Here is a 19,472-nt window from a genome sequence, read left to right on the forward strand (position 1 = left end):
TTCTTTTCTTTACACTTTGGCAATTTTGAAGTTCTCTTTGTTAAGGCAAAAGAACCGTCAACACAATCGCTTGATAATTGGTTTGAATTTAATCTGTAAAGATTTTTCAATCCTTACTGACACGCTTGCATTTATAATATTTTCATAGGAAAAATAAGCCAACATATGCATATTTATTTTTAAATTCAAGTTTCAAATTTGATATCTTTACCCAAATTCATCTAAATTTAATTTAAATTTCTAAATTTTTATCTAAATCGATACTAAATTTGAAAATATCTTATTCAAATCTTAAAAAAATTCAAATTGAATTCAGATGCCCTGAGTTGAGCCCGCATCACCAGTTTGATAAAAAAAAAAAAAAAAAAAAAAAGAAGTGACAGAGAAGAGATCCGGATCCATCGAAACAGCAATTTTGGCAGCCCACAGTACCCGGATCAAACTGCCCCGAGTTCCCTCCAAACCCTTTCTTGCACAAGGAAGAGAAGCTTTCAAAGCGACACAGAGAGATGGATCCGAAACTCACAGAGGTTTCGCAGCTATTCGAGAGATTCAAGGCCGCTTTTATTCGGAACGATTTCGATACTTGTTCCAAACTCCTGTCTCAGCTCAAGGTCACAATTCCCAAAACCCTAATTTTTATCTCTTATCAGATTCAATTTCATGTTTTTAATATTTGTTTTTGAGAACCTCTTACACTTTCGTAAGGCCTAAATTTGTTAATTACTGATTTTTGTTATCTAGTTTTTTTTTTTGATCGGTAAGTTTTGAACTATTATATATTGTGTTTATTGACAATGGCGAGCAACATTTGGGACTTTGATGCAAAACCAGAAATTAGACATCTTTGTTTATGTATTGGTCGAATTTAGATGGTATTCGGTATGAAATTGGACATCTTTGTTTATGTATTGGTCGAATTCGGATGGTATTCGGCATACTCTTTTATTTATTTATTTATTTATTTATTTATTTATCAATAATGCTGCCGTTCTAGTGACATTGTATGGAAATGGGTCTGCCTTGGGCGTAATTGTTCAAATCTTTTGTATATGATTTGGACAGTGAGAAATTTTTCAAAACAGTTACAAGTATTTCAATACCATCGCTAAAGAAATTATGGAATGTATCAGAGATAAGACATAGTTGTCTGTATACGATGCCTAATACTCAACTGAATCGATGGAATTAGAGGGAATGGAACCTCCCAATCTCCATATATTTGATCAAAGATGATTTCGTATTGGCTGCAGTATGATGTGAGGCATCTTCTTTTATTTTGCAGGTCTTGCTGACAGAGTTTAGAAGCCTTCCACCATTGTTTGAAGAAACTCCCAATGCAGTTCATGAGTTGACATTAGCCAGTAACTTGACTTTATCTATAAAAAATATTGAGTTCCTTTAGTTAGTTGTATTGCTATTTGTTGATAAACCTAGTCTTTTGTTGATTCACATGATTCTATCCTCTTGGGTTGTGTGTTTTTGTGCAAGACTAGGATATGAACAGAGAAGCAAACCCATTTACTGCTATCCCTTTTTGCTGGTTCTTGAATTTTATCTCTTCCATTGTTCTTAACTTGGTTTGTGAGCTACAGGTTGTTTTAGCTCTTTCTATTTTGCCTATATATTCTGCATTGTGAAGTGACTGAAGCAATGTAATGGCTAAGCTGGTGAGCTAAAATTTTCAAGTCTTTCCTCTTTGTGCTAAGAAAAAGCTTCATCATCATTACAAACACTGTTTTTTGTTGGGTGGCAATTATATTGCATTTGGATGGGTTTGGATGACAAAACTTTGAGGGAATGCAAAGTATTTAAACAATGTTTTGAAAATACATGTTTTCAGAGGGCTTTGGAAGTTTGGAAAATCTAGTCTGTGAAGGCTTTATTTTGACCTTTACGATTATTTGATTTTTCGAGGAGAGAAAAAATGAATGTCTTGGAGACTTTCTAGGCGGGAGTGTTTTCAGTTTGCTGTTTTTGACATGATTTGTGATGTGGAGGTGATATCGTGTTCATGGTCGTTAGAATGCTATGATTCATGATACGATTTGATTCATACAATTCGATACGAGTTGCTAACAAGCTGTGAAGTTTGATCTTCTCAGTTTTTGGGGTTGAGTGGGTGATGCCATTCTCAATAGGTGGGCTTCTAACTTCTTGGAGTTCATTTTTCCTAAGAAATCGGATAAAAAGGTGTGGTAGACTGCAGTGTTCGGTGTTCTGTGGACATTTGAAGGGACAACAATAGGAGGTCTTTTGAGGGTTGAAAAAAGAAACCTAGTAATGTTGCATGACAATCCATGGAGTGTGCCACTACACTTAATTGAGAGGGTTCAGCAGAACCCACTTAAATTTGTTTATTTATTTAAACAAATGAATTTTACTTGCTCATATTAATTATAGGTTCATTGAGTCCTTTGAATTTTTACTAAACCCTCTTACTTGGACTTGAACACTCTTTACTTGCATCTGGTTCCAATAAAAACATTATGCAATTATATTTTTACAATACTATAGTATATTATTTGTTTACAGTTATACCTTTCAAACTACTCTCTTTATAGAGATTAGTCTCTTGGCCAGAGTTTTTATACCTTATTAGAAGGTTAAGGCCTTGTTTGATTAACATGATTAGTAGTGAAAGGATTAATAATTTCATGAATTAGTGTTGGATTAGTTATCCAATTAAATTAGTGAGATAACCATTTGTTATGTATTCATTTTATTTTTTTATACTTGAAATTAGTGGATGAGACTAGAGAATGAGTTAATACAAAGTTGGAGATTTAGAGAAAAGCTTTTGAATCTAAAGGATTCCGGATAAGCAGAACTAAGACAGAGTACATGGGTTGTAAATTTAGTAACAGTAACAATGAAAGCAGAGGAGAAGTGAAGATTGAGAACCAAGAACTGCCTAAGAGTGAACATTTTCGTTATTTAGGGTTGATTATCACAACAGCAGGGGAGATTGATGCAGATGTGGCCCATAGGATTAAGGCGGGATGGTGTAAGTGGAGAAGTGCGTCTGGGGTACTATGCGATAAACAAATATCCACTAGACTTAAAGGTAAGTTCTATAGAATGGCTATTAGACTAGCAATGTTGCATGGGACAGAGTGTTGGGCAACCAAAAAACAATATGTAGATAAGATGAGTGTGGCTGAGATGAGAATGCTAAGGTGGATGTGTAGCAAGACTAGACAAGACAAAATTAGGAATGAGTGTATTCGGAAATGGGTAGGAGTAGCACCAATAGAAGATAAGTTGAGACAGAATCGATTGAGATGGTTTGGTCATATTCAACGGAGACCAACAGAGGCAGTAGTGAAGAGATGCGATGCTGTAATGGTAGATGGAAGTGTTAGGCGACGGGGTAGGCCTAGATTAAATTTGGTTAGTGTTGTAAATAAAGATATGGATCTACTTAATTTGACTAACGAAATGGCCTTTGATAGGGCCGCGTGGAAAAGAAGGATTCATGTAGCCGACCCCATTTGATGAGACTTAAGGCTTGGTTTGGTTTGGTTTGGTTATACTTGAAATTAGGATCCCCAGCTCCTCTCAATATTAAAAATTTGCCAATTTTGTTGGATTGAATGTACGCCGTACATGTAATCCGTTTAATAAAATTTGCAATCAAATATGGGATTGTGAGTCCATGGGCTAACAATTCCAATCCCAATCCTAATCCTATGCTATAATCCTACTAATCAAACATGCCTTAAGAGTTTGACTTTTCACACGTGCATGTGAAATTTATTCCCCTCGTACTCGTTTGAGACGTCACTCCCATTTTGGGAGTTTATTTATAATCGTGTTTTATGTTGTAATTATTGTATTTGTTTGGGATGTCTCCCATTTTGGGAGTTTATTGTGTTTTATGCTGTAATTATAAACACATTCTATTTCCCTGTTTGATGATACATTGTAATAATAATAAAAAAAATCTTTGTTGTTTTCTCATCTAACAATAGTACAAGATCGTCATTCATATCATATCTTTATCACACATACACAAGGTTTGGCTATTATTTTTTATTTGTGTCATGTGTTTGCTAAATTTGATTGTTGGTGGTGGTGACCAAAAGGGGTAGGAGAAAGTGGAAAGAATGAAAACTTATTTTCGAAACAAGTAGAATAAACTTTTTTTTTTAATAAAAAATTTAGTGTAGTTTGTCTATAATTTTTAGAAACAAAATTAGGCACCAAATGAGTTTTTGTATATAGTTTTTAAATTATTTATAAACATAAAAATTGTAAACATAAATGTTATCATGCCTTGAAAATTAGGTGTTTCAATGACGGGTTTTGACAAGTGGCGGGAATTTAATGTTGGATTAAAAAAACTAGCAAAGTTTTGACAAGTGATTTGAACCCATTGATTATTTATTTTTTTTATTCTCTGGCTCCTTCCCCTCCCGCTTTTTTAGGAGTGATGTGCTTTTGCCCCACCTATTGGCACATAAATTTCAACCAAATTTATGTTCAGATTTCAAATACAGTCAAGCAGTTAATGACACGCATAGAGCCTATGATGGGATTGTTGTAGGTAATCACTTCCTAAAATGATCAATTTAATCTGTTGAAGTGCATAAATAAAACGACGTCATATCTCAGTGATGTTACTCAAGATACTCAAATGATACGTGGAGCCTACGAAGGATGGCACTTGTAGAGCCTATGGCAAGTGAACCACACAAGATGAAATCCAAAAGCTCAATACGGTTAATTAGATATGATTACACCTAAATTCAAATGGCGTTATCATTCAATTTGAATTTCAAATTGAAGATGAGGCACTCTTATCACATATATATGGCCCTCTATAAATATGACGACCATCACACAAGAGAAAGGATAAAAAATCAAAAGTTAGAGAGAGAGAGAGAGAGAAATTAGGAGTTAAAGAAGTCTTCACAAGAGAGAAGAAGAAGAGAAACCCAGAGAACTCAAGGGCCTATGCTACAAACGCATAATGGCAATCAATAGGTAAAGGGTTTCAAGCCCAAGAATTGTACTTTGTATTCAAGGGTTTAAAACCCACAACAATTTCAATAAAATATTTCTTTTCCTTAAATTATTTTCTGTTAAATTTTTGTTCTTCATTAATCGGAGGTTTCATTAAATTAAAAATGTGTAATTAACGATCTGAAATACAAATCGGAAATATGAACTTGCTATTCAAATAATCGACACTGTTTAGTCCAAGAACTAACCAATGAACATTTGTGACATGAACTTCGAAATGTGTTGAAACACTTTATGTTTCGATATTTGTGTCTACACCAAAAAAGTTAGATTCTTGTGTTCGTCCTGTTAGGAAATCATCTCTTCCTAACAAGGATCGGTAACAAACATGAAAGATAAAACGAATCAAAGAAATCACGCACACACAATAATACAAAGATTTACGTAGTTCACCCCAGAATAGGGCTAGGTCCACGGTTATTGTGGTTTTCACTAAGATCAGAAAACGATATAACTGTGACTCTCTATAGTACAAGTGGTGCCCCCTTCATATATTTATAAGTATAAAAATTAGGGCAATGCAGAAGTAATAAGAAATTACCAAAGTACCCAAAATATTTGAACCCGTCATCCCTTGGGGGAGGCCCCTAATGGAGCCAATCAAGAAAGAGATTTCATTAGAGAGAAAATTCCAAAATGAGCACAAGAGCTCTCATGTTCTGAAATATTCAATATCAAAATATCATAAAACTGAATACTAGAGATGTCTAACCACCTATTTATAGGATAAAAGACCCAACTAACTCTAACTAACTCTGATGGTGCTAAACGTAACAACTATGCTAGTTCTAACTACATCAGACTTCCCCTCTAAAGAAAAACAACTTGTCCTCAAGTTGGGACTACAACAAATTGACTCAAGACAACAAAATAATAATAAAAAATGACTCAAAACAATGACTTATGGAAGTATGATGGACATGCAATGCCGAACAAGACTAAGTAGTTACAAGTCTATATTCAAGAGCATCCTTGCAAATATCCTTCCATCAAAACGAGTTCTTGTTTATGGACATCAACCGAAGCCATGTTGAGGTGTGAATAGGCCACCCATGTAGCATGCCATTTTGGAAACAAGATGTCATCAAAATAATGCTTCTTGCATGGGCCCAAAATAAACGCATCTTTCCTCCATAAAGCCGGGTTGGGTACCAAGTCAACACAAAGTGGAACAAATGGCTTTGAAGATAGCATAAGAAGCATTTCTTGGAAGCAAAGATCATTCAACACCCATGAAATTTCAATGTTATGACTCTTCACCATAATTTTCTTGGAATCTAGAAAAGGAATAGGAGGGATTGCAACCACTTCCTTCATGGGAAGCAATGTAAGAGCAAAACTTGCTTCATCTACAACACTACACCTTTGCTCTCTACAAGGAAGTTATCATCATCATCATATAGTGGTCAAAGATTGGAGCTCCGCCATATGCACAAACATCAACTTTCTTTTCATATTCATGAACATTAACTTCATCGTAATCGAACGCCCCACTCATTGGTTCATCAAAGATGGAAACATTTTGCGTCATATCCTTGTTCCACATCAAAGATAGGAACATCTTGATTACAACCTTGTGTTTGCTCATAATCTTCTCCACTAAAGATGGAAGCTCCAACATCAAAGATAGGAACATCCGGATCATAATCTTGACCATGATCACTACTTTCTTCCACATTTCTGCATCATAATTTGGTTGAACCACCTCGTCACTAAAGAGCATCTTATGATGACGTTTATCATCAAAAGTCTCTTTCATTCCCACACTAGTTGAGTAACCAATTTGGACATAGTCATAGGATGGTTGTCGGATTGCCAAGCCTCTTCGGTGATATCCGAAATTTGAAATGCCCTTCTTTTGGTGCTTCTCAACCAACAGATGGCACGTGACTAAAAGGCTGCTCCTTGAGCTTCTTTCTCATCTTTCTCCACCCTCTAACCTTTTCTTGGCCATTTCTTTGCCTACCAACTTGTAATTGTTTCCACCAATCAGCGGTATGACTTTTGAGGCTTTGAGAGACCAATTTCACTTTCCTTGCTTCTGGCACATCATAACAATCCAAATGACTTTCAATTGTCTTCACCATTCCTTCAAAACATCCAGATTGTAGCTTCCATAGAATTCGAGAAACTCTAAATCCTTTACGGTGTCATTCCATTTAGAATCAAACTCATGTGACTGTGCTCTACGCCTATGCGAAGGATCGAAGGAATCATCAAATTGACGATCCTTGGAACCATTACTACCTTCGATAGGAGGTAGGAGACGTTGCACCGTCTCGGTCAAGGTTTCAAAATGCGGCGTTACGTAACGATTGCGGCGGTAGGCACCAAGTGTTACCCTTGCTTTTGTGGTGTGATTGAGATTCACAGGTGTGTCGGCTGTAGTGGCTTCCATAGCGGCCATAACGGTGTCGTAACGGCCTGTTGCGCATCATTACGTAATGGTTCCGAACTGCTTCTTTTGAAGAAAAAAAAAGGCCTAAAAATGGGGGAAGAGGGATAGAGAGAGAAGAGAGAAGATGGAGGAGTAAGAGATAGAGAGAGAGAGAAGAGGGAAGATGAAGAACCTATTATTGATTTGTTGAAGCTGTAACACCTATGCTATTCTACTCAGCTGCTATCACTTAATCATTTTGTTTGCGTGTGTCTATCTATGTATTGTTTGAAAATAATAATAACAATAAGTGTGGTCATTATCTATTTGGCTTGATTAAAATATATATATATATATATATATATATGTATATAAAGTTAGTGATTGATTTTTTTGTAAAATATCTAAAAAACATAACACTTATAATTATATATTAATACATATTTTATGCATGTTAATTTTTGTTGATTAGTTTATTTTATTTTTATTTACAGGTTATCCAAAAAGAAAACAAATATTCAAGTGATCCAAACCCAAAGAATTTATTTTTTCTTTATAATTTATTTTTTAATTTTTATATGATTACATTAGCATTTATAATTTATTGTTTAAAACTATTCAAGTTAAAATTTCTATATGCTTCCACAAATATAATAATTAAAAAAATAATTTTATGCATCTAAGTCGAATAAAAGAAAATTTTGCTACAAGTATAATATGGATTTATGACATATAAAGTCATTAACTATTAAAATAAAATGTAAAACACTCTATTTATAGTGATTTAAAAATATGAAATATATTGCATTATACTTAAAAATTAACAAAAATTGATCAAAATTTATTTTAAAACCCAATAAATATGATTCTGGAAAAAAAATTGCATATCGGTAAGTTTTTTTCAAATTGTGTAAAAAATAAAAAAATTCACGGTTCTGGTTACCGCAACCATTACGCTACGGCCTTACATTTCGCAACCGCAACCGCACCCGCACCACCGCTACTGTTATGGCAACCGCAACCGCTTTTCAAAACCTTGGTCTTGGTTAAAGCAACAATTTGCCTTCTCATCTCGGTCATTTCTTCTCTTTGATATGGAACCAAATTAACCCTTCCAACCGGAGGATTGACCTCGGCATCATCACCCAAATTCGTAGCATAAACCCTATCGCAACCACCTCTACAAATTCAAACTTGTTGAGCCATTGATAGACCTAATATTTAGAAGTCACAGCAATATGACACAAAACAGTGGACGGCTTCTCAATAGTCTTTGCCAAATTAACCAATACAGCAATTACACAAGTATTACAACCTTTTGGTTTGAAGGCAACAATTCTACCAAAGGCACAGATATTCCAGTCAAGAAACAGACCCACATAGGAATTCAACTTGAACAGTCCAAAAGGGAATCAATCGGCCAAAAATCAAGCGTTTATTTAAGAATCAAATTACGATTTCAAGAATCAAGAATTTAGTAACCAAGATTCAAGAATCAACTGATGTGGACATACCAGAATTCGAATCAAGAAGAAAATCCAAATCTCAGAACTTGAGCAATAATCAAACCCTTTGCTTCGAATCTCAACCACCAAGTCAGATTGTAACTATCCAGTAGGTTGCGATCTCAAAACGCTTGAACCCAGGTCAGTTTGTGACTTTGAACCAGGAGTTGCGTGAGATTGCGACTTCGAATCTTGCAAAGAACTCCAAATCACAAATCAACTTCGATGCAATCTGAAGGACGAGAGTCACAACTGTGTGTCAAAGCTTCTGGATCAAAGTTGGGCTTTGAACTCAAACACCCTGGTTGCAAGGCCAGTACAAACTTCAAAGTCCAGATGTCCTGCGAATTCAATTCAAGAAACCAGATTGCGTTGCAAGAAGTTCCAGAGATTCCGAACTGATGGGCTCTGTGATTTCGAAATTGCGATTGCAACTTTGAATCGCAGTATTTTCGCAAATGGGTTCTTCGAATCAGAATGATCTTCGCAGATTCTGGGTTTTACAAACAAGAATGTCGAAGACGATCCAGGTGAACTCCAATCAAGAGATCGAACGTCAAGCTTTCATGTTGCGATCAAGATTTGAACCCCAGGTTGAGTCGTGACTTTGGAATTTAGGTCAGATTGCTACTTCGACTCAGGGCAGTACATGGGCAAAACAACTTGTTCATTTCTACGGATGATGAAGCCTCATACAGTCAAGGAGAACCAGGTCAGATTCTAAGGCTCTGATACCAAAATGATAGAGCCAATCAAGAAAGAGATTTCATTAGAGAGAGAGAATCCCAAAATGGGTACAAGAGCTCTCAAGCTCTGAAATATTCAATATCAAAATATCATAAAACTGAATACTAGAGATGTCTAACCACCTATTTATAGGATAAAAGACCCAACTAACTCTAACTCACGCTTATGGTGCTAAACATAACAACTATACTAGTTCTAACTACATCACCCTCCAAACCCGCCATTGGACCCAGGGCTCATTATACAATACTTATCAGGGTCTACAAACACATCCCTGTGTGCAATTCATGCAACATAAGTTGACTTAGAAAATATGAGGAAGAAGAATTCCGAAAATATGAGGAAGAAGGAATATATTTCTGTTATATTCAAAACTTCTTATTTTACAAGACCAAATGACACTCCTTATATAGGAGATATTACAAACATCATTATAACCCATTATATGCCACTTACATATTATATATTATCACTATCTACCACTATCATATTATATACATGCCACTATCTACCACCAACACCACTATCATATTCTATACATGCCATTATCTACCACCAACACCACTATCATATTTTATACATGCCACTATCTACCACCAACACCACTATCATATGCCACTATCTTATTATATGCATTAACACAAATTTCCAGCACTCCCCCTCAAGCTGGTTTGAAGATATCTTCCATAGCCAGCTTGCTAGTCAGCTTATCAAATTGCTTCTTGTGTAGTCCCTTCGTTAGCACATCAGCTAATTGTTCACCTGTTGGAAGGTAGGTCATACAGATTATGCCAGCATTGATTTTCTCCTTGATGAAATGTTTATCCACTTCTATATGTTTTGTGCGATCATGTAGAACTGGATTATGAGCTATAGATATAGCTGCTTTGTTGTCACAATAGACCTTCATAGGTGTCGGGTGAGAAAGCTTTAATTCTTCAAGAATTCTTTTAATCCACATTACTTCACAGATTCCATGGGCAACAGCTCTGAACTCTGCTTCTGCACTACTTCTAGCTACCACATTCTGTTTTTTACTCCGCCATGTAACTAGGTTCCCACCTACAAAGGAGCAGTATCCGGATGTTGATCTCCTGTCTGTAACACTTCCTGCCCAGTCTGCATCTGTGTATACTTCAACTTGAAGATGTCTATGTTTCTTGAACAGTAAGCCTCTCCCTGGAGTTCCTTTCAAATATCTTAAGATCTTATAAACGGCCTCAAAGTGCTCTGCCCCTGGTGAGTGCATGAACTGACTTACCATGCTGACTGCAAAGGCAATATCAGGCCGCGTATGAGACAAGTAAATCAATTTCCCGACAAGTCGCTGATATTGTTCCCTCTCTTTGACTTCTTCAGCCTTAGCAGCTTGTAACTTCAAGTTAGGCTCGATCGGAGTCTCCACCATCTTACAACCAAGCATACCTGTTTCTCCAAGGAGATCAAGAATATATTTTCTCTGATTAACGAATATACCTTCCTTGGATCTTGCAAATTCCATTCCGAGGAAATACTTGAGGGCTCCCAGATCCTTAATGTGAAATTCTTTTGCGAGTTTCTCTTTGAGGGCTGCTAACTCTGCTTCATCATTACCAGTTAAAATGATGTCATCAACATAAACAATCAAAATTGCAATTTTACTGTTTTTTGAATGTTTATAAAATATTGTGTGATCTGCTTGACTCTGCGAGAAGCCACAACTGATAACTGCCTTCCCAAAGCGTTCAAACCATGCTCTTGGTGATTGTTTGAGTCCGTATAATGACTTGTTCAATCTGCATACTCTGTCGCTTCCAAGTCTCTGCTCAAATCCCGACGGTAGGCTCATGAACACCTCCTCTTCAAGATCACCATTGAGAAATGCATTTTTAATGTCAAGTTGATGTAGAGGCCAATCTGAATTTACTGCAAGAGATAACAATACTCTGATGGAATTTATTTTAGCAACAGGAGCAAACGTCTCTTGATAGTCGATCCCATAAGTTTGAGTGAAGCCTTTAGCCACCAGTCTCGCCTTGTATCTCTCAACGCTTCCATCTGCGTTACATTTTATCGTAAACACCCATTTACACCCAACTGTTTTCTTGTCTTTGGGTAGATCAACTATCTCCCAAGTACCACTTCTCCTTAAAGCATTCATCTCCTCCATGACTGCTAATTTCCAATTCGGATCATCCAATGCTTCCTGTATATTCCTTGGAACAAACAAGTGTGAAATCCTAGATGTGAAAGCTCTATGGTTTTTAGACAGTCTTTGATAGGAGAGGTAATTTGTAATAGGATGTTTAATGCAATTTCGGACACCTTTCCTAATTGCTATAGGAACATCAAGATCGGAAATAGAAGGAATAGGATTACCTAAAATTTCGATGCCAGAACTCGGGTGGACATTCGGGTCATTATTCCTCAGATGAAATCGCTTCCTAGTATAAACCTGAAGCTCAGGATTTAGATCATTTTGTAGTACTTCTCCCCCTAAACAAGAATCTTCTTGACTAGGCACCATAGAACTTGGTTCTCCTAAGTGATCTTTATCAGACAGATGTGATTTTTGTGTAGGATAAATGACATTGGGGAGCGGGATAGAAATATCCCAAAAACGGTCTTCTACTCCACTTGTCTCCCCCTGAAGAGAAGTGTTGGGGAAATAGGATTTTGTTTCCACAAATGACACATCCATACTCACATGAAATTTCTTGGTTTGAGGGTCGAAACACTTATACCCCTTTTTGTTTGAGGAATAACCCCAAAAAACACATTTTATAGCACGGGGGTCAAGTTTTGAACGAAATTGACTAGGAACATGAACATAGGCAGTACATCCAAAAACTTTGGCGGGTAAATCAGAAAACAACCTCGTGTCAGGAAAAAAAGTTTTGAGACAATCGAAAGGCGTTTTGTATGTTAACACCTTTGTAGGCATCCTGTTTATCAAATAAGAGGCTGTTAAAATTGCTTCACCCCATAAATATTTAGGAACATGCATGTAAAACATTATAGCACGTGCTACTTCAAGTAGATGTTTATTTTTTCGTTCTGCAATGCCATTTTGTTGAGGAGTATCCCGACATGTAGATTGATGAAAAATTCCCTTTTTTTCCAAAAACTCACCCAACTGCTCATTGAAATATTCTGTTCCATTATCAGAATGTAAAATACCAATTTTGGTTTGAAATTGGTTTTCAATCATATTGTAAAAATTTGTGAATAAATTTTTCACGTCAGATTTTTTATTCATCAAATAAATCCAACATAAGCGGGTATGGTCATCAATAAATGTAACAAACCATCTTTTACCAGAAAGAGTAGTGATTTTAGAAGGGCCCCAAACATCACTATGAATCAAATAAAAAGGTTTGGAAGCCTGGTAAGGTTTTGGCAAATAAGTAGAGCGATGAAATTTTGCAAAAATGCAACTTTCACAATGAAAAGAAGAACAATCAATCCCTTTAAATAATTCTGGAAATAAATGTTTCAGATAAAGAAAACTAGGATGTCCTAGCCTATAGTGCCATAGCATTATTTTTTCTCGAACAGAGATTGAACTAGTACTATTAAAGCTCTGAGCTTTTTTATTACTAACAGGTACTTCATCAAAGTAGTAAAGACCTTCAAGCATCCTAGCACGCCCAATCATCATCCTCGAGTTCTGGTCCTGAAATTCACAATGGGATTCAAAAAATGTAACACGACAATTAGAATCCTTAGATAGTTTACTGACAGACAAAAGGTTACAGGCTAAGTTGGGGACGTGAAGAACAGCATTGAGATTAATTTTCTCAGTTAGTTTAATAAATCCTTTTCCTGCAATAGGTGAAAAACTACCATCGGCTATTCTGATTTTGTCATGACCGGAACAAGGGAAATATGTACTAAATAAATGGGAAAAACTAGTCATGTGATCGGAGGCACCGGAATCTATGATCCACGGAGAGAAGTTTAGGCAAGAGAAGGCTTTAGGATTTCTACCTGTTTGTGCCAACAAAACACTAGGAGTACCGGATGAGGAGTTGGATTTTATCAGCTTTAAGAGTTGATCAATCTGCTCTTTGTTGAAGGGACCTGAATCGGCTTCATTAGCGGTAGGAAAGCCACGATTCTTCTCTCCTTGTTTTCTGCTTTTCCAGTTGACAGGTTTGCCATGGATCTTCCAACACGTTTCACGTGTATGGCGAGGCTTGTTGCAAAAATCACACCAGACCCGTGGCTTATCATCAAACCTGCGCTGGTAATTTGCAGCCTTGTTGGCCGCAGCATCGCTAATTAAAGCAGAAATTTCAATTGATTCACCAGTACCTTTTTTCTTAAGCATGACGCTCCTTCGGCTCTCTTCCCTTCTAACTTCGGCAAATACTTCGCCAATGGATGGGAGAGGAGGTCTGCCAATAATTCTTCCTCGCACTTCATCGAACTCAATGTTGAGGCCGGCAAGAAACTTGTAAATACGGCTGTCTTCCACAGTTTTCTTGTGGTGGTTGCAGTCGTCAACCGATTTCCATTCGTATGTGTTGAAGATGTCAAGATCCTGCCACAACCTTTTCAACGAATTGAAATATTTGGTGACGGAATCATCTCCTTGACGAATCTCTCCCAACTTCAAAGTTAATTCGAAAACTTGAGATTGATTTCCTAGGTCAGAGTACATCTGACTAACATTATCCCACAATTCTTGTGCAGTAGGATAGCACATGTAATTAGAGCTTATATCCTCCTCCATGGAATTGACCAACCATGTCATAATCATGGAGTTTTCAGCGTCCCAACTGTCGAACAGCGGATCATTAACAGCAGGAGCCTTCTTGTCACCAGTGATGTAACCGATCTTTCCTTGCCCACGGATATACATCCGGACAGATTGTGACCAGCGGAGAAAATTATCACCATTTAGGCGGATGGTGGTGATTTGGACAGAGTGAGAGTTTGATGTTTTCAACGGAATGGCAGCGGCAGGGGTTGAAGTGGTTTCGGACGTGACTTCCGACATGGCTATGACGGTTTTAGGGCTGCTGTGTTTTTTGTAGCTCTGATACCAACTTAGAAAATATGAGGAAGAAGAATTCCGAAAATATGAGGAAGAAGGAATATATTTCTGTTATATTCAAAACTTCTTATTTTACAAGACCAAATGACAGTTGGCCAAGTATTGTGACATGTAAGAGCGCTGTCAGCTCTATCTTCAGTTGAGGTACGATGATAATAACAATATGCACTGAGGTAAGAAAAGTGATGACCACTATGGAAAAGTTGATCAAAAGTGAAGATCGCATAAGACAAGTTTTCACAGCCCTTTAGGTGAATGCACTTGTGAAACATACTTGCAAATTGGATTAGGAAAATTAAAAGATGGAAATCGCTGATGACCGAGTTTGTTCAAACAACTGTAGCTTTAAAAAGATTAACTATTTCAAGTCCTAGCATTTTGACTAGAATACCTGATTTGGTTAACGTGGCATGCTGGTCACGACTTATGTATAAGTTTTACATTTACATTCTAAGGAAATTTGAATATTATGTGTACCAAATTTTGTCAAATTACTTCCATTTTCAAGTCCTAAGCTGTTTTGCTGATGATGTTTCTGACTGACAATTTGCAGGGGATATATATGAGCGTGCAGTTGTTTTGAGTGTGAAGATTGAGGACCAGGATGCCTTTGAAAGGGATTTTTTCCAGTTGAAACCTTACTATACAGATGCACAGTAACTTCTCATGTCTTTTCTGTTTTTTTTTTTGATGACCTTTATATTTTAAATATCCTTGACAAAAATGGGTGGCAAAAGATGAAATGAGGACCACATGTTTTCAGGTTGTATAAAAAAGGTCATATACTTTTTTGCCATGTTTGAGTTGATTTGGAGTCATTTTTTGAGGAGAATTTCTAGCTATGCTTCTTTTCCCCCTCCACAGGTTAGATGACCTCAGAAAACTAAACCAGCCAATGAATTGCTTAAATGTTCTAATTTGTGTGGGCTATTATGTTAACATCTTGGTTTCTTCAGATTGAAGCCAGATTTTTCTTATCAGACCCTTTTTTTTTTTGGTGCAAGTAGTAGCAGTTGGATTTGATGGACAAAAACACCTTCAGTTTATGTTGTCTTGCTGCATACCTATGTGATGAATTATTGTGTTGGATGAGAAACATATTTTTAAATGCATTGCCTTCTAGCTATAATTTCTATGTGCTTCATATCTGTATTAATTTGAATTAGCTAATCCTATTTGCGGTCATGGAGGAGCTAGTGTACATGTGACACTGCACAGTAACTTGTCCAAACAATTAGACTGATTTAAGGTATATGAAGGATTTTTGTATATGTATTTTTGGAACATGTTTGTTTGTGTTCCTTCCTATCTGATCCATGTGTCGAAGTGTGCCGCTTTTAGAAAGTCCTCAAGCAGTTAAAAATAAAGCAAAACATCCTACATGTTAATTTCATGATTGTGAACAACTTTTTCTATTTCTAGTGGCATATAGTGGGGGTAATGTGGTTGACAATGTGTCAATAAATTGGGTAGTCAATGTTCAATAATGCAATTGAGACAGGCATGGCCATTGTTGATTTCTGTCTGGTTCTGAGAGTGAGCTTACTGCTGACTTATTTATCTTGTTTACCTTTTGAATTTGAAATGTAATGGTCATGAATTTTTTTTTCTTTGATGGAGCGGTGGCCGCCTTCCACCATCTCCTCAGGAGTATCCTATCTTAGGTCTCAACCTTTTGAGACTCCTTGTGCAGAATAGAATTGCTGAATTCCACACTGAATTGGAATTGCTTTCAGCCAGTGCTATGGAGAATAATTGTATTAAGCATGCTGTAGAACTGGAGCAATCGTTTATGGAGGGGGCTTACAACCGTGTCTTGAGTGCGAGACAGACTGTACCCCATGAAACTTACGTTTATTTCATGGATCTGTTGGCAAAGACAGTCAGGTAAACTGTGTGACTTTACCTATGTCAGAGATTAAAAGGAGAGGCAAGAGTTGAAATAATATCTGATTTTTTAGGTGTTTTATTTGATTATAGTTGTTCATTCCGTTCATATAATATCATGTATTCTTTTAAGTAGAGGAAAATGGGGGCATTTATGAGAGTTTGCTGGTGGACAGTTGCAGCCAATAGTTGAACTTCGTTTGGGCGGAAATAGTGATGGAAATTAAATGCACGTTGGTTGGTATTACTGCTTTTTCATACGCACTTTGTCTACTTGGTAGCAGCATTGACTATCCCACTAAATTTGAATTATGGTGAGGTCTATGTTGATTTGTTTTGGTTAACATGTTTTTCTATCCCTTTTGCTACGTTTGTTCATAATATCAAGTTAGTGACCTGAGAACAGGGATTTACACACATATTCTCTATATACATATGCACTGCGGACTGATCAATCACTCTTGTCTTTTCTTATTTTTTTCATTCCAACTATGGTAGCATGTGCACTTTGGAAAGTGTTGGTTGGTATTACTGCTTTTACATATGCACATTGTTTGCATCGTAGCAACATTTACTTTCCTGCTAAATTTGAATTATATTAAATGAGACCTATGTTAATTTGTTTTGGTTATCATGTTTTTATATCTCTTTTGCTACATCTGTTCATAATATCAAGTTAGCGACCTGAGAAGTGGGATTTACGCATACATTCTCTATGTATACATATGCACTGCGGAGAGATGGCTCACTCTTGTCATTTCTTATTTTGTTCATTCCAACTCTAGTAGCATGAGCACTTTGGAAAGTGTGGGTTGGTATGTTACTGCTTTAGATACACACATTGTCTACTTGGTAGAAAGTGTGGTTAGTTTTGTGCCCTTAGTAGTTCATTGTCTTTCGCAGAGATGAAATAGCTGGATGCAGCGAAAAGGCCTACGATTCACTTTCAATTAATGATGCCCGGAAAATATTGTTGTTCTCTTTAGACAAAGAACTTTTTGAATATGTCAAAGAGGTAAAATTCTTGCTGCTAAGCTCATTTTCATTCTTATTATTGTTAACCAATGGAATACATTAATATCTGGATCTACATTGGTGGTCTTAGTTGAAGGGAAGTACTAACCATCTAATTAGAAGTCAACTCTTATTTTTCTTGTTTTCTTTTTGTTCTTTATTACCCATCATTTTAACTTGCCCCCTCTTGGCCAAGAGCTGTATTGAGCAAAATTTTGTTGGGTAATATGATATGGAATATTACAGTGTGTACACAATAAAAATTGGATTCTATATCCTGTTTTAATTTTTGTTGTTTCTCTATCTGCTTCTCAATAGTCTGTTAGGTCTCAGTTTGGTGCTTTGGAAATGGTGAGGGAAAGCTGGAAGAAAGTAGAAATAAATGAGAAAGAAAGTTTTTTTAATTTTTCTTCATTATTTTGTCGTACATAAATAAGTATTAAATTAAAAAAATTCGTAAGAAATGGTAAGAAATAAAAAATAAGGGGGAAAAATGATATTTAAAAGTTGACATTTCTCCATTTTCTTCACCATGTTTTCTTTTCTGCACTATTTTCCAAGGTAATGAAACAAAGACAAATGATTTCCTTTCTGTTTTCCCTTCCCTTTTTTTTTTTGAAATCACCAAATCAATGAATCAAATGGAGCCTAGATGCAAGGGCTTTGTGGAGTTGCAATATATGCATTATTTATGGTTTTTCATTTTATACTTCAGTGATAGCATATTAACCTTGTGTTAATGATAATACCAAAATCCACCAACATGGAAGCCTTGTTCTGGATTTGGTGTCCAATGCAAGGGTTCTTTGATAAGCATTGTTTTATATGCAATTTGTAGGAACATCCTGAGTGGGAGATAAAGAACGGGTTTGTGATTTTCCAAAAGGCAAAAGAATCTGCACCTTGCAAGGAGATACCATCTCTGCAACTCATCAATCAGACACTCAGTTATGCAAGAGAGTTGGAGCGGATAGTGTGAAAGATTGTTGTCAATGCTACTACCATTCTATGGTCCAACCTCCTGATGCCAAACTTGTGTTTTGCTGAATTATTTCCTAGTGCTAGGATCACTTTTTGTAGTTAAATTTGTTGACTGTTCGCAGTGTGCATTCAGAACATTTTGTTTTGGCTTCCCCTCAATTGAGTACTTGATTTCTTTTTCTTTCTTATCATTTACGGAACACAATTTATCTTAATTGCAATCTTGTGTAAAGAGAACAAGAAAATTAAACTGAATGGCTGATTGTATTAAGAATCCTCTCTCTCTCTCTCACTATGTATGTAGCACATTGTCAAAGTAGTGTTAGTGATGCAATGTTTGTGAGTTCAGTTTCAATTTTTTGCGTGATTAAGCTTTAGTAATAACCAACTTTACTTGATTAAGCTTATATTATGTGTTTTACAACTTGGGATTTCTTTTTTTTTTGTACCAATTATTATGTGGTCCTAAGTTTTCATATTTAAAACTTAGAAATGAATTGATCTGTGAATTGATTTTTTCCAAGAATGCTTGCTTACGAGTGTAACCAACAATGAATGGGATTGATTGTAGAACCGACACGTTCTGTGTATGTGGTCCTAAGTTTTCATATTTAAAACTTAGAAATGAACTGATCTGTGAATTGATTTTTTCCAAGAATGCTTGCTTACGAGTGTAACCAACAATGAGTGGGATTGATTGTAGAACCAATTATTATGTGGTCCTAAGTTTTCATATTTAAAACTTAGAAATGAACTGATCTGTGAATTGATTTTTTCCAAGAATACTTGCTTACAAGTGTAACCAACAATGAGTGGGATTGATTGTAGAACTGACACGTTCTGTGTATGTATTACTATATAAATTGAAATTAGCTTCACATAAACATAGATC

At 36.2% G+C, this 19,472-nt stretch overlaps 1 protein-coding gene across 1 annotated transcript; it reads left to right on the forward strand.

Annotated features, from left to right (window-relative positions):
* The first annotated feature begins 313 nt into the window (after window positions 1-313).
* Window positions 314-18,856, forward strand: LOC114311634 (26S proteasome non-ATPase regulatory subunit 8 homolog A). The gene is made up of 6 exons (XM_028257760.2): window positions 314-614; window positions 1,286-1,364; window positions 15,252-15,354; window positions 16,322-16,585; window positions 17,489-17,600; window positions 18,438-18,856. The coding sequence occupies exons 1-6, from the start codon at window positions 510-512 to the stop codon at window positions 18,576-18,578; spliced, it is 804 nt and encodes a 267-aa protein (XP_028113561.2). The 5' UTR covers window positions 314-509; the 3' UTR covers window positions 18,579-18,856.
* The last annotated feature ends 616 nt before the right edge of the window (window positions 18,857-19,472 follow it).

The sequence above is a fragment of the Camellia sinensis genome, chromosome 13 (assembly GCF_055761805.1).
Source record: "Camellia sinensis isolate YWXY chromosome 13, ASM5576180v1, whole genome shotgun sequence".
In the NCBI taxonomy this organism is placed as follows: Eukaryota; Viridiplantae; Streptophyta; class Magnoliopsida; order Ericales; family Theaceae; genus Camellia; species Camellia sinensis.